The sequence below is a fragment of the Mastigoproctus giganteus genome, chromosome 6 (genome assembly GCF_048544385.1).
Source record: "Mastigoproctus giganteus isolate SK-2022 chromosome 6, ASM4854438v1, whole genome shotgun sequence".
NCBI lineage: Eukaryota > Metazoa > Arthropoda > Arachnida > Uropygi > Thelyphonidae > Mastigoproctus > Mastigoproctus giganteus.
The window spans coordinates 152,027,688-152,052,733 of record NC_143580.1 but is presented as its reverse complement, the minus strand read 5'-3'; the positions used below and the strand labels follow the sequence as shown (position 1 = coordinate 152,052,733).

The following is a 25,046-nucleotide window of genomic DNA, read 5'->3' as shown; positions in this document are numbered from 1 at the left end:
TAGAGCAACATTATTTTTTTATTTTTTGTTTTCTTCAGAGCAAAATTTAGGTGAACGAGTGTCTGGCCCAATGTTGTGTGAAAAAGCATTGGATTTTAATCGAAAATTAATAGGTAATAAAAGATTTTAAGGCAAGCACAGGTTGGCTGAAAAACTTAATAAACTGAGACACGGTATACGTGAACTAGATATTCAAGGAAAGAAACTTTCTGCAGACGAATTGACAGCAATATCCTTTGAAAAGTAAGTTTGCGCTTCAGTTATAGTAAATTATGAGAAAGAAAACATTTATAATGTCGATGAGATGGTTTTATTATGGAAAGCATTACTGAGAAAAACTCTAGCCGCTAAAAGAGAAATGCCTGCACCAGGTTTTAAGATGAGAAAAGCAAGAGTTACAATTGCTGTATGTGCAAATGCTACTGGGATGCACAGATTGTCTGTGCTCGTTATCGGTAAGTCAAAAAAACTAAGAGCATTTAAAAATCTTTCTAATTTTCCTGTTTTGTATAAAATCATAAAAATGCCTGGATGAATGTTTCTGTTTTCTGAGATTGGTTTATAATTTTTTAAAATTTAATTAATCTTATTTAATTTAATTGTAAGGTAAGATTAAGTTTATTTAATCTTACCGGAAAAATTATCCGGAAAATTTTCTGGTTCGATTATCTGAAAAATTTGGCTATCCAGAAGCGGTCTGACATCAATTATTCCGGATAACTGACGCTCTACTGTTTTCTGAAGGACGGTTGTTCCAGAAAACAAAATTTGAAGGGATAATGAAAAAGTAGAAAAGTTTGTTCTGTGATTTTGATGTTGGACAGTAAATGAATGCTGACTGATTGCAGTATCTGTTTGGATGGCTTTGGAAGAGGGTGGGAATTAACATGACATCTGTCTTCTGGAGTTAGAAGCTTGAGAGAACAATATTGTGTTAGGGCAGATTTGAGATTTATACAGAGTGAGTAGTAGTTTAGAAGAAAAGTAATATCAAGAGCAAAAGAGAAAACTCACTTATTTAGATTCAGAGGATGCAGTATTTGTGATGTGCTTATACCAGTTGAGATTAGAAGTCAGAGTAATCCCTAATACAGATAGATGATCTTATTTAGAAATTTGACTGTCATTGAAGACAAGCATAAGAGCAGTGGACTCATTTTGTAAGATACAAGACAGGAATGAGTTTTAGAAAGATTGAACTTAACTAAATTATCTTTGTCCCATTGGCAAATTACCTGGAGATCAGCATTTTAAGGAATTAGTGGAGGATATTTGAGAAGTTGAAGCTGTTTTTGAAGGACAAGGTTCCAGTTTTTCAGAGTGGAATGCAAAACTATGGATAGAATTTCCAGTTAGTGGAAAAAGGTCATTAATATACAAGAATAAAAGAGTTTTATTAGAGAAAGAACTGAATTTTGGGAGCACACCAGCATCGGTACAGAAGTTAGAAAACAGAGAGCCACCTACCATCATGTCCAGAATGCAGTCATGGATAAAACTGGATATTCAATTGCAAAAAATATTCAGCAAACCATAAGATGGGAGTTTATTTAGAAGTTTTTTATGCCAAACACGATGAAAAGCCTTAGAAATGTCAAGAACAACTGCTTCAGTTTCATCAAACTTTTGTTTGAATTTGTCTATGGATAGGTAAGATAAGCCAGTATGTGGATTCCATCAATTCCACCAGTGGATTGACATTGGACAGTAAATGAATGATGGAATCTCTACGAGCAATCTTCGATCAGATTGAATGTTTCGAGATATAGCAGTTGGTGGTTAATGGATTTCTCCATTACAGTCAGTCCTCATATAACACGTGTTTACACTACACAAATTCGATCATACACGATTTATAAATAGGGGAACGATATCGTATATAACATGAACCGAATTCGCTTATGCACGATTCGCCTTTGTGTTTACAAGAAATGGCAGTCGAACGCGGAATCACCCCAACTGAATGCAACACGATAGGAATGAAGAGAAGATTCTGAAAATGTATTTTATGTTTTTTATATCAGTGAAGGAGGAAATACATTTCACCATAATAACGTAAAAACCCACACAGTTCCAGCTATCGGTATTATCACAAATGCCATTAGATTGAGTTTACTACCAGTTTATAACAGATTCCAATAGCAAAAATGCAACTGGAAATTGTTTTTATTGTTTTATGGTAGTAACCCCCAGAAATGTGCTTTAGTTATATTTGTTATTGTTATTTTTTGGTTTTTAGGAGCATTAACAACTAAGGCCATATTGCTCTGGGGATATGCGGTGGTCATTCCCTGAACTTTCCGCATCCTCCGTATTTGGTGGGCACGGGCTCGTGCTTTAGTAAAATGCGAGGTGTTAATAGTGTATCTCTGCCTTGGTGGTGTTTATTCAGTTGCTACACGCGCGCAGCAACTGAATAAACACCCATCCTGATCCATCCAACCCTTGTCATGAATGTGAACAATCACTCCTCGAGGAATGTCTTCTTTTGGCATTGTTTTGCGTTTGAAAATCAGCATAGGAGGCAGCTTGGTTCTGTCGGCACAACAAGCTATAACAACTGTATAATGGCTCTTTTCATGTCCACTTGTCTTCACAGTTACAGTTTTCACCCCCTTCTTATCAACAGTTCTGTTACTTGGGACATCAAATTGAAGGGGGACTTTGTCCATATTTGCAATCTGTCCCAACTCAAACTGATGTGTCTTCCGACATTGAATGACAAAACGATGAAATTCAAGGACCTTCTGCTCATAGCTTTCAGGCATCTTTTGGGCAAGTCTGGTGCGTGTACGCATGCTTAGTCCATTCCGTTTCATGAACCTGAAGCACCAATTGTGTCCTCCTTTGAAATCAGTAACTTCTTTTTCATCAGCAATTCTTCTTGCCTCATGCTGAACCATCTTTGTGGACATAGGAATTCCAATTGCCCTTTGCTCCTCAACCCATATCTTCAATTCCCTCTCTAAATCAGGCCATTTTGCTGACTTGCCTCTGATGGCCTTCTTCTGCCGTGGTGTTTTCAGTAGGGTTTCTTCTTCCCATAGCCAGTCTCGGATTGTTTTCTCAGTTGGAGGAGGACCAAAAATATGTTCAGCAGCACGATTTACATTGCAAGCTGGATTGCTTTTAACTTGAATTCAGCACTGTACGAAAATCTTTTCTGAGCCTTTTCTGGGCAGAACGTGGCCAAACGTAACCTAATATACCGGTAACAAGTGCGAAACAATGAGTGCAAAGACAACAAGAACGAAAAAGCGGGAAATGCAAGTAAAAAAAAAATCTACAACCACTGTATAAGATGCATCCAATTTTTAGACCCCAAATTTTTTGAAAAAAGGTGCGTCTTATACATGGGGAAATATGGTACTTAAAAGGTGTGAAAAGGAAGCGTCCTGGTGAAGACGCTGCAGATTCAGAGAGAAAAAGAAAAGCAATATCGATAAACAGAGGCGGACTGGGTCAAAAATTCTTACCCGGGAAAATTTGTAGTGGCCTCATACTATGGTTTATGGCCAAAATCACACCGGCCTCTGGCCCACCAGGATTTCCCCGGTAAGGCTTATGGCCAGTCCGCCACTGTCGATAGAGAAAAAATATGAAATTGTGAAACGCTTTGAGCGAAATGAAAGACCATGTGATATTGCACATGCTACAGGCCTAAATGAGGCAACGCTGAGAATTAGAAAGAATGCAGAGAAAATAAAAACTTTCATAGTAGGAGCAACTCAAAGTGCAATTAAAATCCATTAGATCAAGACACAAAGAGTTGGAAGGGATGGAACGGCTGTCATCTGTTTGGATAGAAAATCAAACAAAAAACAAGTTTGCTTACGATAGAAGCAAAAGCATTAGCAATATTTTATTACGTAATAGTCGTAATAAAATACTTACGTATTTTATTACGATTATTTATTGTGTTTGGTAATGTTTTAGTTACAATGTGTGTTCAATCTTAGGTGGTCGGCACCTAACCCTACTTTTCCCATAGGACCTGTTGTTTATATTGCATGATTTTGCATTGCATGAGGGTTTCTAGGAACACAACTATTGTGCTATACGAGGACTAACTGTACTGTAGGTTGTAATACCTTTTGTGTTTGGAGTTTCATATTAAAAAAACTCTTTGACTGAAAAAAAAATAATTTTTCTAGATTTATTCTGCAACCATCCTTTTTCTATCTATGTCCCCTAATGTGTGTTGTCTGAGAAAGATTAAGTTTTAGTTTACTCAATCCATTTACAGCATTACACACTGTAATTAATATCTCCTGAGCAGATGATCAAAGTGCTTCAATTTGCAGAACTGAAGTCTTTCATTGTAAGAATAGCCTTTTGGATCCTTGACCAATCTTGTTGCCCGTCCTATGCCCAATTCAACAGAGCTACATCCTTCTTAAAATTAGGCGTCCATATCTGTGTGTAGTACTCAAGATGTGATATAACCATTGCCTTATACAGCAGAATAATTATCTTCTTATCCCTGCTGGCAGAATTCCTGTATATCAGACACAACCCCATGGAGTTGCGTCCATGATACACAGGAATTGTACTGCTCAGAGGCTTTGCAATTAGCTCAAAGCCTGTTTTTACGACTACCACCTTGAGTAAGGTACCCACTTGTTATGTTCTGCCTGCAATAAATGCCAGTTATTCTGGCATTACTGCTGTATATTTGCAACCAACACTAAAATTCATGTTATCTTTGGCCGTTACGGGGTTTGTACTGTGATACAGATTACACAAACACAGAGTTGAAGGGAATCCCCGGTGCCGCTTGATAATATAAACTATGTACATTTGCAGTGCCTTGCATTTATCAATGTCAAACAATTGCTACTTCTCAGCCCATCACTTAATTTTTTTTAAGTCTTTTGCAATGCTCCCTTATTCCTGTCATTAACCATCCCTACCAACCTTTATATCATCTGAACTTGGACAACAAGCTTGAAGATACCTTCAAGGATAGTGCTGATAAATACTAAACACAGTAAAGTGCCCAGAAATTAATCATGATGGATCCCACTAGTAACATTCTTAGAAGGGATGGACAGGTCATGTGGGAAGTGTTGGTGTTTTTTTTTTAAGCTATATAAACTTGCTTCCTTGCATCATTTGCCACAAGCATACTAACATTAGTCCAAGAGTCTGTTAATAACCAATCAGCGCCTCCGTAGCCAGGTGGGCAGGAGCAGCAGTGCGACACGTTTCTTGATTAGACCAGGGTTCGAGCCCGTGATCCACCAAATACAGAGGATGCGGAAAGGTCAGGGAATGACCACCGCATATACCCAGAGCAATATGGCCTTAGTTGCTAATGCTCCTAAAAACCAAATAACAACAACAATAACCAATCTTTGTCTTTTTACACTCATCCATGCCTTTTTCCATAGCAGTAACTTGCCTTCGGTGCCACATGGTTCTGATTTGTACAGAAGTCTTTCGTGTTGTCCAGCATATGATGATGTCAAAATTACTTTCTGCATCCAGTTCTTTTTTTATTATGTCATAAATCTATTAGTTAACAGTCTGTGCTTGTTAATTCAGATACACTTAAATAGAAGGGGTGCAAGACTTATTTGCTGATGATAGCAAGGCCAAGTTAGGTGGATTGGAAACTGCTAGCTTTAAGGGGGTAATCAGAAACACAGGCAGCGGTTTAAATGTCCTTGCACTGCTTTTTTAGGATATATAAGTCAAGAAAGCAAGGTGTCAAAGCATAGAAGGCCCTGTGGAGCAAGCAAATACATGGACTCTAACAGGGTTACTAAATACTAGATAAGCCATCAAATGCAGAAATTGGGATAATGGAGGCATGGTGCTGCTCAGACATAAGGAATGTAGAATTTGAATATTGAGAGTACTATGCATACGTTCACATTTTAGTGAACATGCATCAAGCTATCCCCTAGGCTTCCATCTATATGCAGCTAATACTCTCATCTGTTATCGAACACAACTTGTCAAGTTTGTTAGTAAATTTCGACACAATATAACAGACACCCATGGGTCAACTTAAAACGCTAATGCTAATTATAGTGGCTTTAGTAGTGGCCATTGGTCTCATGGTGGGAATGAGCCATCACACCCCACCAGTACTATGCATACAGAAAGGATAGACAGGAGGGGGCAGTGGAGTTACGTCCTAAATTAAGAACAGAGAATATAAGACACTGCACCCAGGCAAAACAAGTCACTAGTGCAATGTTGAGTCAGTTTGGTATGACATAAGCATTGAGAAACAAAAATGAGATTGGGAGTGTGTTAGAGACCTAATGACTACAATGAATAATACCACCACTTTGCTTATTGGAGGCCTGAGGTGGTGAAACCCACATTCAGTCACCAGAGCAAAGTTTCGGGCATTTGCTCCCTCCTCATCTCCTTCGACCCATGCATGGTACAAAGTACTATAAGTCTTGAAACCTTTCTTGGTTAATGTTTTCAAAAAAAGAATGACTATATAGACAAATAGAATGTGTTAGTAAATCAAAATGTCTTATAGCTGTTTGTTTGTTTGTTTGTTATTTGGTTTTTAGGAGCATTAGCAACTAAGGCCATATTGCTCCGGGGATATGCGGTGGTCATTCCCTGATCTTTCCGCATCCTCCGTATTTGATGGTCACGGGCTCGAACCCCGGTCTAATCAAGAAGCGTGTGCTACGCACTGCCACTCCTGCCCACCTGGCTACGGAGGCGCTGATTGTCTTATAGCAGGGGATTTTAACTTTCCCTGGATATTGACTGGAACATGTGGGTTGCTCACTCACACAATAGAAAGAATTTTCTGGATTTAATGGACGACTGCTTTGTACACCAGCTTGTTAGAGTCAGAGAGAGAGAGAGAGAGAGAGAGGATTATCAACAGTGACTTTTCATGCATTAAGAATCTCTAGATAACGGAAACCACTACATGGCAGTGATCATGGTGTACTACATGATGACTTAAATAGATTTACTTAAAAATGTAATCATTATCAAGGGTAGGGGGCTGTTACTGTCATAGAAGTGATTATGTGGTCCCAGACAATTTGTAAATTCTTTTCAGTGGAAGCAACTCACAATGTTACCAACAGCAAGTTCTAAACGGGAAGCATTTATGGAAGTAATCGTACAAGCTACTAGACTTTTTATACTGATTAAGAGATAGTGTTTAAGGTTTAAACCAAAATTGATGTCAGTACCAAACTGATGAGACTAGCTGAATTTCAGAAGAAAAATGCATGGGATGCTTATAAATTATCAGGGGAGACAGAAACCTACAGTAGGCACAAACTAGTATGCAATCAAATCACAAAGTGGGTTACGCAAGCAAAGGAAATTACAAAGTCTGGCAAAGAATGCAAACAAAGGTGGTAGAAAAACTTCTTTACTTAAGTAAACACTGGAAGGAAAGTGATGAATCATATTGATTTGCTAGATAATACTGGTGTGATCCTCAAATTGCTCACAAACTGAACAGATATTTTGCACCTACATTTACACAAGAAGAAATTTTAGGTATAGGAATGGCAGAAGTATGTCAAATCCTAACAGGGGACTATATGATTTTGTGATAACTGAGAGGAAAATGGCAGAGAAATTGTTGTAGATGAACCTAAATCGGAGACCTAAGACAGCTGCGATCCATCAAATTACATTTAAGAGAGGCAACAATAGAGATTGGCAAATTTTTAACCATAATTATGAGAGCAACCTTGGATTTGTAAGTCCCTATAGACTGAAGATGAGCAAATGTTTTTCCAATTCACAAAAGGAGATCAAAGGGTGAAGTAAGTAATTACAGACCTTGTAAGTTTCACTTATGTTCCAGGGGGAAAATAATCAAGTCACTGATTAAAAAAGTAATGCAGGACCATCTAGACAGGAATGCAGTTATACCAGTCACAGCATGGATTTTCTAAGGGAAGACCTTGACTAACCATTCTGATGAGTACTATGATAGAGTAACAAAGGAACTCAATGTCAAAAAAAAATAATTGTGACATCATATACTTAGATTTCAGAAAAGATTTTGATACTGTTCCATATAAAAGACTGCAGTGCAAACTGGAGCAGTATAACATTCAAGAATAACTTACTGCTATGGATAAAGGGATGGCTGAATGGGGAAAGGTAGAGTGTTTATCAATCGGCACTGCACTTCTTGGAATAATGTTATCAGTGTAGTCCCCAATGTTCAGTACTGTTCTTTTCATTATTTATTAATGGTATTAATGAAGGTATATCAGTCTTAATGTTTAAGTCTGAGAATGATACAAAGGTTGGTAGGATGAATTAATGACAGTAATTTCAATATGCTATTGCAACAAGATCTATGATAGCCAGCAGACAGCACGTTGTAGAAGTGAATAATTTGAATGAATTTAAGGAAGAACTAAACAAATTAATTAATAACGTGTAGTGTTCTGGGTTGGACAGATAATGTGGGAAGTGTTTTTTTTTTTTTTTTTTTTTTTTAGCCATATAAGATTGCTTGCTTGCATCTTTTGCCACTACTAACAATAACCAATCACTAATCAGATTGGTCAGACAAGATCTCCCCCTAGGAAATCCATTCTGTGATTTCTGTATAACTGCTTATCTTTCAAGGTGATTCTGTACTATTTCTTTAACTGCTGACACTATTATTTTCCCAGGAACAGAAGTCAAGCTTACAGATCTGTAATCATTCACTTCATCCTTTCATTTCCCTTTGTAAATAGGAGAGACAATTTGGCATCTCCAATCTATAAGTACTTCCCCTGAATTCAAAGAAATTCTTATAATTATGAGCAAATGTTTGCTTACCTCTTTTGCTGCTCCTTTTAACATATTTGGAAAGATTCCATCAGCCCCCAGCTGCTTATTTACAACAATTTCACTTCTTCTTCCTTCTCAGTTATCACAAAATGATTTTGTTTCCAGCTGTAACTTGATATACATCTGGTATTCAAATCCCTAAAAACTTTACACGTGAATGCAGATGCAAAATATTTATTCAAATTTGTCAGAAACCTGAACAGCATCATAAATGATTATGCCATTCATATCTAGTGAACCAATATGGCTCATTCATTCCTATTCTGTCTATCATAAACCATTTGCTATCATAAACAAAGAACTATTTGCCACGTTTCTTCACGTTCCTAGCCAAAGACTTTTTAATCTATCTTAACCTGCCTGACTCATTTTGTGACTTGACTGCAGACTAGTTTGTACTTGCTGTAGATTTCTGTGTACCCTGATAATTTATAATCATTCCCTGAATTTTGGTTCTCTACCATTTGTTTCATCAGTTTGTCTGACTTCAATTTAAGTCTAAACCTTGAGCAATATCTCTTAGTTGTTATAAAAAGCTGAAGCTTCTGGTTACATATCTGAATGCTTTTTGTTTAGAATTTGCAGTTGGTAACATCATCCATTGAAAAGCATTTAAAAACTAAGACTATTGTAGTCACCTTTACAAAAACTAAATCTCTTCCCTTTACCCCTTGATAACAGTTACATCTTTAAATAAATCCTATAAGGATATATTATAATCAATGCCACCTACTGATTCCTTTATCTGGAAATTCTTAATGAATGAAGAGTCACTGCTGATAATCAAATGAAGCATAATGCTTTCTCTTGTTGCCACTCTAACATGCTACTATATCTGTTCTAACCTGCCTATAAAATAATCATCCAATTTTAAGTCCAGGAAAGTTCTGCTGAGTGCCGTGTTTTAATTTTTCAGATATTATACATAATATCTGAAAAATTAAAATCCCCTTTAAAAGATATTGATTTGCTTTTCCACTCTACTCACTTCTACATCTGTTTGTTATACTCATCTCAGTTACATTTAGCCTATAATGTACTCCTATTCTCATGTTTTTCCAGAGCTTATATCACACCAAACTGACTCAACATTACACTGACAACAACAAATGGGTGCATTGCCCTTAGATTTTATGTGCTTTTTAACCAAGAATTCTTCATTCCCCACCCACTTCCAAGTCTTGTCTGTCCTCCTCTCTGTACAAGTTGTTCTCACTGTATCGAATTCAGCATTGTTGACTTAATCAGTACTTTAATCCATCAAATTTGTTTACTAAAATTCTAGCATTAGTGCACAGCAAGTATATGTGCACCTGTTTTTACTTTTAGTAACATTGATACACGCCCATGTACTTGCTTGTCCCATGAAGACTCCCAGCAGGCCTTTTATTCCCTGACACTTTGCTTTTCAGGATGCTGTCTGAAATTGAGCAGTGTAACAATCACTTTAATAGCAGCTGCAAGCAGAGGTAAATCTATTTGTCTGTATATTCCCCACTAGCTAGAATTTTCTAACCTGCCTAACACTGCCTCAATAGCTTTAGTATATATATTCTTGCATCCCTTCTATTTAAATTAGATAGTATAAACCAGAGCTGTAATGCTCAATAAGTTCTACATTGATATCAATATTTGTAAAATAATAAGAGAAGTTTACCTCAATATGATACGTAGAACACTTCGGTATGATACTCTCCAGAAATTAAAAGAAAACAATTTTAAAAAATTGAAAAACTTACATTACAGTAAAAAATAATTAAAAATCAATTGAACACAATTAAAAATCAATTTAATGCAATTAAAAATTAAGTAAAAAATTAATTTAACGAAAAAATTTCAAAACGATTTTCCTTCCTGAAGCTGACAATCCTTTTCAACCGTATGTCATGATCACAGGAATGAAAATTACTGAATAGGGATGAGCATTAAACTTAAATAGGGATTATTTGTCTTCGCGCATGTGCTCAAAAGACCATGAATTGGAGATTAGATATGGCCGGTGAACATTAACAGAATTCTCATGTAATTTAATTTCGACAGTTTCTGCAATAAATAGTCTCATATATTACGCTGAACACTAAGTATTTTGGCATCGTTAAATAAAAAAGTATGTTTTTCGTTAATGACATGAAAGGCTAATTCTGACACTGCTGAACGAGAAGCATGAACTGAGGCCGCATGTTGATTAACACAAAAATTGAGAGGAAACCGTGTGGAACCTAGATAAACAAGTTGCATCACAGCAAAAAATGTTGTATACCAGGTCATTTATTTGTGTTGCAAACGAGAAAAGGACTGAGCAATTTTTCAGTATAGTGTGTAATTTCCGTATTGGCCTGGCGGCAATTTAAAATCGGTATCTTTAAAGAATCTGTTAAGCTGTTTGTGCCACTGTTCAACATATGGGACAGAAATAAAGTATTTTTTGATATTACTATTGTTGGTTGGTGTAGTGTTTTGTATCCTATCCTTAGTTTGTACCCTAATTCAGTTTTCTGTAGCAAGGGGGGTAAGCCCTGTTTAAGAATCTGCTGGTTAATATTTGTATTTCTGTGCCCAAAGCAGATTCCGTCAGTGAATATTTATAAGCATCAAGAAATTGATTAAAGATAATCGATCTTCTGTAGGTGAACAGGTGATAGCTGTTATAATGCAGAAGCATACCAATGTTTGTAGGTTTATGATAGAGGTTAAATTGGATTGCGATAGATGTTAAAAGAGGAAGGAAATCGTTTTGCAATTTTTTTACTTAATTTTAATTGCATTAAATTAATTTTTAATTGTGTTCACAATTGATTTTTAATTATTTTTTACTGTAATGTAAGTTTTTCGATTTTTTAAATTGTTTTAATTTTAATTTCTGGACAGTATCATACGGAAGTGTTCTATATATCATATTGAGGTAAACTTCTGTTATTCTTCTTCTATTTATATGTATCTCCTCCCTGTAAAAGCACTCTTTCTCCTATGAATAAGCACATATGCTGACAAAATTCTACTCCATGAGCCTTATTACACAGCCTCTCCAGAGCTAAATTAATTGACGAGGTCTGGGCAGTATGGAAGACACTTTCAGATTTAATTCTAACTATCAAATTTTTCTCAAAATATCAGTAGTACCAATGTATACAATATCACCTTCATGCTCCTAAAAATTGAGAGCTGCTCTACAACATCACATACTTTTGCTCCTAGAAAAAGTTGATATAGACTAAATGCTGAGAACAGGGAACAATTCTCTCATTGAGAAACACATCCATTCCCACTAAACATGTGTCCAGTTCCGCCTTGAATTTATTTAACCTATCAACTTCCACAATGATAGATGGAAGTCTGTTCCAGCAATCAACACCCGTTGGCTAAAGGCAAATTTTCACACATCTATTCTATAACTGTCTTTCCTCAATTTGAATTTATGCCTGCTCAGGTTCGTAATCTGAGCAAGAGGAAGAACCCCATCAGAATTGAGCCTGCTCAACCCATTCAAGGCCTTATACACCTCAATCAGATCACCTCGCATGTGCCTAGTCTCCAGATGCTGCAATTTGCAGAACTTAAGCCTTTCTTGGTAATATCACCCCTTCGCGCTCCCCTTACCAATCTTGTTGCCCTTCTCTGTACATGCTCAAGTAACTCTGTATCCTTCCTAAAATGAGGCCTGCAGACCTGTATGCAGTACTCAAGTCGTGGCTTGACCATTGCCTTATACAGAGGGACAATCACCTCCTTTTCCCTGCTAGCAAAATTCCTGTATATCACTGACAAAACCCCATGACCTGCTCTGGCAGCCTGTATGCAGCACTGTTCAGAAGACTTCATATCTTCATAATTACTTTCAGGTCTTTTTCATTTTCTACCACCATAAGTGTAGTAACCACACAGTTAGTATGTTACTCTTGGGTTACTTCAACCCATATGCAGTACTTTGCATTTGTCAATGTTAAACTTCAGTTGCCACTTCTCAGCCCATCTTTTCTAGATCCTGTTGCACTAGCACGCTGCCATTACTGTCATTAACAACCCTGCCAACTTTGTATCATCTGCAAACTTCAACATTAAGCCTGATATACCTTCATCAATATCATTGATAAATATACAAAACAACAGTGGGCCCAACACCTAACCCTGGGGGAACACCAAGGTTTGGTGGTGTTGTTGTATATGAACCTCGAGGCCCATAATTTTGTTAGCTATCAACTGTATTTACAAGTAACCGCAGTTGCTTTTATATTTATGATAGTTACAAAAATTGGCACAGAAGTCCATGGCCCATTTAACAAGCTTTAAGACAATTCATGAGCTTACACAAACTAAAATTGAAGAAATTTGCTGGAATCCAATTGAAGTCGAATTCCAGAAAACTGTTTGTGTAAGTTGATTAAACTGAATTAAATAATACATATATAAATGTAAAGGACATTATTGCAAATAAAAAATTCAGTAAAAAAATTAAGTACGTGATTTTTAACATTTTGCAACTTTTTTTTTTTTTTTAGTTTTTAATTTTTTTTTTTCAAAATTTTGATTTCAGTTCACTCAGAACTCTTCCTCTGATACTGTATAAGCTTGCTTTCTTGCATCATATGCCACTACCAATGCCACTACTAATGCTAAAAAGATTGAACATTCTTAATTACAGAAATCACAAAGAAAACACACTAACTTATGATTATCCTTGCTGACACCAACCAGACAGGAAATGTTACAAAAAATCAAAAGTAGTAAAATAAGGTCTTCTTGTACAGAAAGAATAATAGAAAAAGAAGGAAAATGCCAAAAACTAAAAGAAACAGTATGTCTCTTTGCAGATTTAGGGTTTTTAAAAATGAAAATAAAAAAATATTTCAGAAGTGAAAATTCAGGTGTGAATGCTAGTGAGATGATATATCTCCTTCACTGGCCAAAGAAATGAAAATTTAGAGAGAGTAAACTGAATAAAATGAAGGATATCTAAAAAAGAATAAATGAAATATGGCAACCAAAGCACCATCTTTTCGAGGTGAAACTACAAGGCAATTCAGCAAGTGAAGGATGAATGTAGTGTTTCAATAATCCTCCAACCCAGAAGATTTTAAGTTGAGCAGCTGTAGCCCTGACACTACACAACCAGTAAGCAAACACAGTCCTGACAATGACCAAAGTACTCAAAGCCAAGAAAAAATGAAATAGAAAATGTGCAAACAAAATATAAATATTCTGTTAATTTTTTTGATTAACTAAACTGCCTCACATTTATAACACCATTTTTTTCTCTTATGTTTTGATTTCATAACCAAATTTTAATCTCTTTATTATACTGTGTGTGGAGTTTACTTGCTATGTTTTAGTTCTTATGATGTTCAATTGTGGTGGAGTCCCCCTAGGGTTCAGTGTTAAGTACACTGTTGTTTTCTATATTTATTAATGATACTGATTAAGGCATATCACCATTTAACACCATTTTTTTCTCTTATGTTTTGATTTCATAACCAAATTTTAAACTGCCTCACATTTATAACACCATTTTTTTCTCTTATGTTTTGATTTCATAACCAAATTTTAATCTCTTTATTATACTGTGTGTGGAGTTTACTTGCTATGTTTTAGTTCTTATGATGTTCAATTGTGGTGGAGTCCCCCTAGGGTTCAGTGTTAAGTACACTGTTGTTTTCTATATTTATTAATGATACTGATTAAGGCATATCAGGCATAATGTATAAATTTACAGATACAAATGTTTGTAGGATGGTTAATGACAGTAATCAGGGTATACTACAGCAACAAGATTTCCAAATCTTGTTGCTGTAGCTCTCATACCATCTCATACAGATGGTGAGAAGTGAAAGTCAATGTTAACTATGACAAATGCAAGGTACTGTATATGGGTATCAGTAATCCTAGATTAATATAATAGCTGTGTGTTACCACACCCAGAGTAGTGGAAAATGAAAGAGATCTGGGGGTAATTGTGCAGTCAGATATGAAGTTCACTGAGCAGTCCAGACGGGCTTCCAGGAAAGCTCATGGAGTTTTGTCAATGATATACAGGAATTCTGCAAGCAGGGATAAGGAGGTGATTGTCCCCTTGTATAAGGCAATGGTCAGGCATTGAGTACTGCATATAGGCCTGGAGGCCTCATTTTAGAAAAAATGTAGATCTACTAGAATGGATGCAGAGAAGAGCAATGAGATTGGGGTGAACAAAGGGAAATTTTACTGAAAAAGACTTTGGGTCTGCACATTATGGCATCTGGTAAGTAGACACCTTCAAGGAAATATGATTGAGGTGTTTAAGGCTAAATGCTGATGACATCCTTCCTTTTAGTCAGACAGGCATAAATGAGCAGCCGAAGGCAGATTGTGAAAAATTTTTGGCAAAGGATGCAAAGAAAAACAGCAAAGAGTTCTTATGTAAACTCTGGAAGGAAGGGATGAATCAGATTGGTCCATTTGATATCGATAATTCGACTGTTGAGGATCCTACTCAGGTAGCTGAAAAACTTAATGAGTATTTTGCATCTACATTCACACATGAGGAATGTCTGTAGTGAAGTGGAGGCCAGAAGTTTATCAAACTCTAGCAGGGAGCTAAATAATTTTGTAATATCTGAGAGCAAAGCGGAGGAGAAATTGTTGAAGAGGAGGAGAAATTGTTGAAGTGAAACATAAGAAAGGCACCTGAGGTGGATGGGATCTATCCAGTTATATTAAAAGAGACAGCAAAGGAAGTAAGCAAATCCTTAGCCATAATTATCAGATCTTCCTTGGATTCAGGGAAGGTCCCCATGGACTGGAGATGTGCAAATGTGACCCCAATTCACAAAGGGTGACATAAGGTTACAGACCTGTTAGTTTAACTTCTATTCCGAGGAAATTAACGGAGGCGCTGATCAAATAAGCCCTGCAGGATAATCTGGACAAGGCTGCATTTATAGTTCAGACACAGCATGGGTTTGTTAAGGGGAAGACTTGTCTGATCAATTTGATTGGATACTATGATGTGGTCACAAAGGAACAGGATTCAAAAAATAATTTTGATATACTTGGATTTTAGGAAAGCTTTTGATACTGTTGCACATGGAAGACTACTGTACAAATTGGAGCAGTATGCCATTAAGGGCAAATTACTGCTATGGATAAATGGATGGTTGAGTGGAAGAAGGTAGAGAGTGGTAATCAATGGACACTGCTCTTTGGGGACTAATGTTATTACAGGAGTCCCCCAGGGTTCGATGTTGGGTCCATTGTTGTTTTCTGTATTTATTAATGATATGGTTGTTAATGACACCGAGGACAGTATGCTAGTGCAACAGGATCTAGAAAAGTTAAGCAGATGGGCTCAGAGGTGGCAACCAAAGTTTAACATTGACAAATGCAAAGTGCTGCAAATGGGTAGCAGTAACCACAGAGTAATGTATCAACTGTGTGGTGCAACACTCAGGGTGGTAGAAAATTAAAAAGTCCTGGGGATAATTGTGCAGTCAGATATGAAGTTTTCTGAGCAGTGCAGATAGGCTGCAAGAGTAGCTCATGGTGTCTTGTCAATAATATACAGGAATTTTTCTAACCAGGATAAGGAGGTGATTATCTCCTTGTATAAGGCAATGGTCAGGCCACACCTTGAGTACTGTGTACAGGTCTGGAGGCCTTATTTCCAGTAGGATGTAGAGCTACTGGAACAAATACATAGAAGGGCAATGAGATTAGTGAATGGAACAAAGGTTTGTTCTTACAAAGAAAGGCTTACGTAGTGTGTGGAGACTAGGCGCCTGTGGGGTGATCTGATTGAGGTGTAAGGACCTGAATAATTTGAGCAAGCTCAATGCTGATGGGATTCCTTTTCTTGCCAGATTAATCGCCTGAGGGGACATAAATTCAAATTGAGGAAAAAACAGTTGTAGAATAGATGTGCAGAAATTTGTCTTTAGCCAGTGGATGGTTGATTGCTGGAACAAACTTCCATGTCATTGTAGAAGTTGACAGCTTAAATAAAGTCCCAACAACTAGATAAACATTTGGAGTGAATGGTTAGGTGAAATGGGAAGTGCCTGGGTTTTTTTTTTTTTTTGACTGATGCTGCATTAGCTTGCTTTCTTGCATCATATGCCTGTACTAATGCTAATGCAGGAGCATAAATTTAAATTGAGAAAGGATGGTTTCAGGATAGATGTGTAAAAATTTGCTTTCAACCAGTGGGTAGTTGATTGTTGGAATAAACTTCCCTAACACCTAATTCATAATCTGCTGCTCTGTGGAAGTGGGTAGTTATAGAAAGGTAGAATAAAATTAAAGAAGAACTAGACATAAAATTACAAATGTACATTTTTTTTTTTTTTTTTGGCTGATGTTGTTTCATAAGCTTACTTCCTTGCACCATACTAATTTTGTGCAATTTGCAACTTTCAGTATTTGCTGTTTCCCACATATTCTCCACTTCCATATAATGGTCTTTTCAGTTTGTTATATAATTTATTCCTGCAGCTTTGCTTGTTAAAAGTTACTTTGCTTTCATTTCACCTGTTATTTTCAACTTCTTCTAAATTATGTATCCTATAGTACCTTTTTGTCAAAATTTGTTTAATTTTAATATATTCATACTTTGTAATTATGAGATAATCTTTACTTTTACTGTCACTAGAAACTCCACCTTTGAATATTTATATTTTGTTCGCACGTTTTCTATTTAATTTTTTCATGGCTTTGAGTGCTTCACTGGTCGGTACTATATCTGTTTAGTAGTTGCATAGCATCAGGCTACAACTGCTCAAATCAGACTCTTCTATGTTAAGTGGTTATTGACATACTATGTTCGTCCTTTGCCAGCTGAGGTGCCTTGTAGCTTCCCCTTGAAAATGATAAGGCATTACCAAAACATTCCTCTTCTTTTTTTAAAATTTATTTCTTATTTTTTAGCTATTTTCTTTTATTCTTTATTTCATTTATTCTTCATTTTCACTTTTTATAAATTTTTATTTCAGTTTGTGAGAAACTTAGGAGACACTGTTTCACCGGTGTTCCAGAGTTTTCTCTTGAAAAGTTTTCTTGCATTTATTCCAGTTTTTATTTTTAGAAACCCTAAACTTGCAGACTATTTTCTTTCTTTCTTTTCTGATATTCTTTCTTATGAAGTGTACTTTATTTTACTACTTTAAATCACATTTTCTGTCTGTTCAGTGTTGACAAGAATACTGTTCATGTTTCACCCCAAACCTCTAAAAATGAGGTTTTATAGTTTCGATATGTTGCTGCCAACAGAATAACAATGGTATCGGATAATAACAATGGTATCAGAATTCTAGGCCAGTTGATAGTGTAGAAATGTTCCTTTCCTACCATAAACTGTCAGTATAGAACTATAGTAACAGCAAGTACCTGTAAAGTTACATGCTATTCACTTTAATTTTCATACCATTCTCAACTGTATTATACAAGAACTTTTAGTAATCGTAATACTTCAGAGCAATAACTTCATTTAAATTACTTTACTGTTAGCTGCTTTCTTTTATTTATTACTGATATTTATTTGTATAGCCTACACATGTTAGTCCAGCAATAACCTCCATTTTTTTGCTTTCCAAATGGTGATTTAGAGTGTGTGCTTGCAACCAGTATATTTTTGCTAAAGTATGCTTGGATATGGAAAGTCTGTGTAAAACTTTTAAAGAAAGTAGGAAAAACAAAAAAGAGACATAGGAATGAAAGAGAAAATGCTACAAGTTTATTTTCCTTTTAAAATCAACTTTTACAAGGAAAGTATTTTTCTAGAGCAGAGATTCTCAACACAAGAGCATGAGGTAAGTTACTTCTTGTTTATCATTTCCCAATTCACCAAATGAGAAATTTGAACCCTTTCAAAAATCATAAAACCAATGGTAATGGTAGCCTTAAATAAATGCCAGAATGGTTCTAAGACTTTTGAAGAAGCTTTAAGAAGGAACATAAACTTGAAAGATGAAAAAAGAATTGCTATGTTCAAAATCTTGAACTGCATAACTTCTAAACATTTTCTATAATATGCTAACCTTTGCAAACTTATTATTTTTTTTAATAAGAAAAATAATTTAAGCAGGCCAGACTGCTAATTTGGTTTCTTGTATAGATAAGCAAACTGGCAATAACTTTAGTGGCCACCCTTTAGTTAAGCAAAAATTTTACTGGTTAAGAAATCTGTAGTGTTAGCAGTGGCAAAGTGATGCAAGAAAGCAAGCTTATGAAACGTCATAACACACACACACACACACACACACACACACACACACACACACACACACACACACACACACACACACACACACACACCTTCTAATAATTTGTCCAGTCCTTTAAATATTCTAATTACTTCAACAACACCAGATGAAAGTTCATCCCAACAATCAATTATTTTCTGGATGAAAGAAAATTTGCATACAAATCTCTTTTAAAAATTATATCTAGAGATATCTTTCCGTAATCATGATTTTAAATGAGTTGTTACCTTTGCAAGCTATTTCTATTTAGAAATCACTACAATTTAAACCACCGTTACAACACAATAATTACCATAATAAATAGCATCACATTCCATTCCAGAATCTTATTGATCATATGCACTACTCCTCTTGATGGTCAAGAAGTCCAGGCAAGTAAGTGAAGGGAGATGACATCATAAGAGAACAAATGATTCCCAACTGATCTATCAAGACCAAGTAACTTATCCTACCCCACGCTAGAGATCAGTTTTCATGGAATTATATATATTGGAAAAAAAAAAAAAAAAAGGATTTTTGTAAATTATATACTATTGCTCAATTGATGCATCCATAATGAATCTATATCCCACCCATATTTCTATTTATTGTCACAACTTCTTCAGAATATAAATTTAATTTATATTCTAACTATACCTTTATAAAGATAAAGATAATTATCTTTATAATGATATAAAGATAACTATCTTTATAATGATATTCTAAATTTATAATAATTTTTAAAAAAATGTTTTTTTCTTTCTTTTATTTAACTCTGGGTTCAAAATCAATGTACACAATTACAAGATATCTGATCTTCAGTTGGCGGGATAAGTTACTGAGTCATTCTGACTGACCAATTGGGAGTCAATCACTGTTAGACATTACTTCCCTTCATCTGCCTGAACATCCTGACCATCAAGAGAAGTAGTGTATGTGATTAAGGAATGGTATAGTAGTGCATGTGATTAAGGGATTGGTATAAGTTCCAGAATGTGATGCTGTTTATAAAGGTAATTATAATTAACAGTGATTTAAATTTTGGTTATCTCTCAATACAGATATTTTGCTTGTCATTTCAGGTTTCACGTGTCATTATTTGAGACATCAATAAAACGTGATAACAAGAAACTTAGTTTTCCAGATCCATGTTTTTAAAAGGGGGAGGGTATCCAATAGCCAAATACAATTTCGATTACTTGGAAACACAGATAAGGGAAGGCAGCACCTACAAAAAATTCCCAAAACCATGCTATGGTGTTATGAATGTTGTTTCATTATGCATGCTTATTTCAACTATGTGAGGATACAATGTGAGTTTCTGTATACATCTTTCCTTAATTAATTCCAATAATTTGTATGGGGGGAAAAAATGCTTTAAATCATGTCTTCTCAATTTACATTGCACTTTTCAGGAACATATCCTAAACATATATTGGAGTATATCTTTATTTTAATTATTCAAATTATCTAATTAATATCAAATTTTAAGATACAAGGAAACACAGGTAAACAAATAATCTAATATTGTCTAATTAGAACAAATTATAATAAACTGCAAATATCACATTAGCTACTTACTTTGTAACATCTAAATTTGTAAAGTACAATAAGAAGAATTGTCATGCAAACTATAACTCCCATTAAAATGAAAGCATTAGCAAAAGACTGCCAAACTTTTGTAGGTGTATCAACTGTCTGATCAGTAAATGGTGTGTAGACTCTGAAAAAAATAAGAGAAAATATTAAGATTTCTTCAAAACTTATGCTACAATAAATTTATCCCCATTCACAACAGATGGCAAAGTGAGAGAAATAAATAACTGCTATTTCTAAATGAAAGTTTGTAGTCAGTTATGTTTTTTAACAACACAGAAGTTAAGTGCAGCTTCCAGTCATTTTTTACTAGTATTCAGTCTAATAGTATTTAAATATGTAGCTTGAAATAATAAAAAATAAAATAAATGAAACAAACTAACACATGTATGTGTAAGCCTAGTCTCTGCTAAATTTATGTTCTAAATTGCTAATGCACAGGCCAAAATCTGGGTAAACTTTTATTTTAAGTTCTCTTAAAAAAGTATAGAAACATTATGATATAAATTAAATGTTTATTATTTTAACAAACTCAAAAACTGTTTACATCTATACAGAAAGATAAAAAACTTCAAAATGTACCTTGAAGGCTTGAAGCAGTCTTCTGGCACAATTTTTGGTGAATTCTTCAGTTATCACTATTTTTGGGTTCTTACAGTATGAGGCTTCCTGGAATACACACGGTCTCTTAAATAGTCTGCAGAAAAAGTCTGTAGAGGTTAAAATTGGTTATTTGGGCAGCCACTCAATAGGGCCACAATGCTTGATCTACTCATTTAGTAATTTTTCATTCAGAAATTCCTAATTTTGAGGAATAATGTACAGGAACACCATCCTATATGAACAGAAGTCTTTTGCCTCAATACCATAAGAAAAATCTTGGAAAACTGTTAAATAGCTATATGAAGTAATATTTCCACTCAGTAAGAAAAGAAACTTAAAGTGCATTCCATTTTTAATCACAAATTTAAATCACAAAATTTAAATGGTAAAATTGACATTTTTACCTGCAAATTGGGAGGCCTCAAGATTGTGTCTTCTGGCACATTTTTGCAAACTTAATAGTGTGCAAAGTTTAAATAGCCTGCAAAGTGGGGGGGGGGGCTCAAGAGTGTCATTATTTTTACACATCTAGTATTATTAGTAGTAGTGGCAATGATCCAAGAAAGCAAGTTTATACAGCGTGAGCAAAAAAAAAAAAAAATTGCCACAACACCTGTCCATCACTTCCAATAGTTTGTCTAGTTCTTCCTTGTTCCAACAATGAACTATCCACTGGTTGAAGGCAAACTTCTGCCATCTATCTTGCAACTATCCTTCCTCAATTTGAATTTAAACCCCTTCTGTGTATTCTAAGCAAGAGGAAGAATGCCGCAGGCAGTGAATTTGCTCAATCCACTGAAAGACAAACATTTCAAATCAGATCACCTTCCAGGTGCCTAGCCACTGACAGAACTGAAGCTTTGCTTGGTATGAGCACTCTGTTTTTCCCCACTCACCAATCTCATTGCCTATCTCTACGTCTGTTTCCAGCAGATCTATATCCTTCCTAAAATGAGGCCTACAGACCTATGCAGTACTCAAAGATGCAGCCTAACCATTCTTATGTAATGGGGAGATCATGCGAACAGACTGGCCTAAACATTCTGACTCTCCATCACCCTCAAAGATAAAGATACACGTTAAGCACCAAAATGAACATCCTAAAACCCCACAAGAAAGCTTTCAAATGAGTTAATATTACCAAACCAGTATTCTGAATCTTTTTCAATTCTTCAGTAAGAAAAATTAAAATATTCAGGATATACAGGATGTTTACAATCCAAAATCCTCATTAATTACATCACACACACTTGATGAGGACGATCCAGATAGGACAGTTAAATTTGCAGAAACGTTTCTCCAGACAGGCTGCCAGAACAGCTCATGGAGTCTTGCCAATGATATGCAGCAATTTTGCTAGCAGGGATAAGGAGGTGATAATCCCATTCTATTTGTAAAACTAATTTCTTCAACAAATAAAAAAAAAAAAAAAATTTTCTTTTTCAATTTTTTTTTAATGTTATGGCAGTCTTTGAAAATGTTATTAAATATATCTTCAATAAATCTTTCGGGCTAAATTCAGTCAGAGAGAAACATAAAACTGTAGTCAGAAATAAATTAGTCAATGTATACAGTGCCTTAACAATTTCAGGCCATTTTATTTTTTTTCTTAAATTAATTGAATTTTTTTTTCTCTTCTGTGATTAATAGAAGTGAAAAGTAGATAGTTATCTCCTTATCAATTAATTACTAAGATTATAACTTTATAGAACATTCTCTGAACTGTACCATTCAGTTTATTTACAACTATATAATATTTATTACTGTTCTCCATAGTCTTCTTTTTTTTTTAAGTCTCTTTTCTCTCTCTCTCCACATATATATATATATCTTCACAAACAATACTACATTCATGAGTGCTACATAACAATATACATGAAGTATGCACAAACTGTCTAAAGCTGCCCACTGTCTAAATGCTGCATTAAAATTACATTTAATCTATGAATTGAATTGAATCTTTCCAGATTTCTATTGGTCCAATTTTAATGAACTTTAGGATGGCTTCACAAATGTTTCAAAAGGAACTAAATATGAAATTTCATGGAAATCTGTCCACTGGGAATTGAGTTGTTACTTGTGGACAGACAACATGAAGACAATAGGCACGTATGCATATATATGCAAATGAATCTAAAAATGGCTAACATGTTTTAATTTTTTTCAGAATACTGTGATTTTAATTTTTTTAATTAAAAAAATGGCATCTACCAAAATTTATAATGCATCTCATCTTATCTTATCTTCCTTCATGGATTAGGCGATCTGCCTGTACCGATCTAGAAGAGGTCTGACCATCTTTTCTTTGGTCTTCCTCTGTATCTTTTTCCTTTTGCTCTGTATGTGTAAGCTAATTTAGGGAATCTATTATCTTCCATTCTTTCTACATGTTCTTTCCATCTTTGTCTAGATTCTATAATTTTTTCATTAATTCAGTAAATCTTTAATTCCTTTCTAATATTTACTTTTGGTATTTTATCTAATTTTGTACATCCTTTAACATATCTTAAAAATTTCATTTCTGCAGCTTGTATTCTATTAATGTCTCTTTTTTTCAGAATCCATGTTTCAGAACCATAAAGAAGTGTTGGCTGGTATTGCCATTACTTTGTAAAATTTCAATTGTGTTTCTTTCTTTGTTTTCTTAGCCAGAGTTCTTTTTATTGTTCCACATATATTTTGAAATTTCTGGTTCATATCTTCTTTGACATCATATGTTATATCGCATCCAGGATATTTAAAATGTTTTACTTGTTCTAATATTTTATTGTCTATAACTATTTTTGTTCTCACCATATTTTTCCCCTTAAAAGCCATTGTTCTAGTTTTCATCATTGATATTTTAACTTTATATTCTTCTGTTATTTGGTTTAATTTAAATACTGCTCTCTGTAAATTATCTTCACTATCTTGAATAATTACTTGATCATCTGCAAATAACAGTGTATTAATCCTATTCTTTGTATTTAGATATATACCTATATTAATTTCTTCTTTCCATTTACATATCATATCCTCAATATATGTTAAACAACGTTAGTGACAAGCTACATCCCTGTCTAACTCCTTGATTTATTATACTTTCTTCTGTTAATTTATTACCTGTATCTATTACTATTTTTGTTCCTTGATATGAACTTTATATTATATTTGTAAGATGCTTTGGGTATCCTTTATTACTCAATATGTCCCATAGTTTTCGTCTGTTTACTCGATCAAATGTTTTTTCATAATCTATAAATACCAAATGCGTTTCTAAATTAAACTCTTTTCGTTTTTCTATTATTTGTTTTAATATAAATATATTATCTGTACATGATCATTCTTTTCTGAATCTTGCCTGTTCTATTAATATTTCATCAGAGATAATTTTAATTCTATTATTTATTATTTTGCTATACATTTTATATACTGTATTTAGTATGCTAATCCCTCTATAATTCTTTGTATCATTTCTATTTCCTTTTTTAAATATTGAAATAATTTTTGCTATCTTCCATTCTTCTGGTATTTTATATTTTTCCCAACATTTATTAAATAAATTTAGTATCCTGTCTTTTAAAAAACTTCCTCCATACTTGATCAGTTCTGCATTTATACCATCCATTTCTACTGCTTTCCTATTTTTTGTAGATTTCAATGCCTTTTCCAATTCTTCCTTCGTTATTGGATCTATGTCACTAACCGGGTCTAACTGTATCTCTTCTATTTGATATGTTGGGTCTTTCCACAATTCTTCAATGTTTTTTCCATTGTTCTTCCTTAATTATTATATTTATTCTTGAAGTGTCTTTCTCTGTGCTATTCAAGTGTTTCATCATTTTATATGCCAAATTTTGT

General features: G+C 34.6%; 1 protein-coding gene across 1 annotated transcript in view; it reads right to left on the bottom strand.

Annotated features, from left to right (window-relative positions):
• Psn (presenilin) overlaps positions 1 to 25,046 on the bottom strand; it is a 228,676-nt gene that overhangs the window by 145,349 nt on the left and 58,281 nt on the right. The window contains exon 3 of the mRNA XM_090376534.1: positions 20,589 to 20,730. Within this exon, the coding sequence (XP_090232660.1) occupies positions 20,589 to 20,730 (142 nt within the window). The remainder of the gene's footprint in view (positions 1 to 20,588; positions 20,731 to 25,046) is intronic.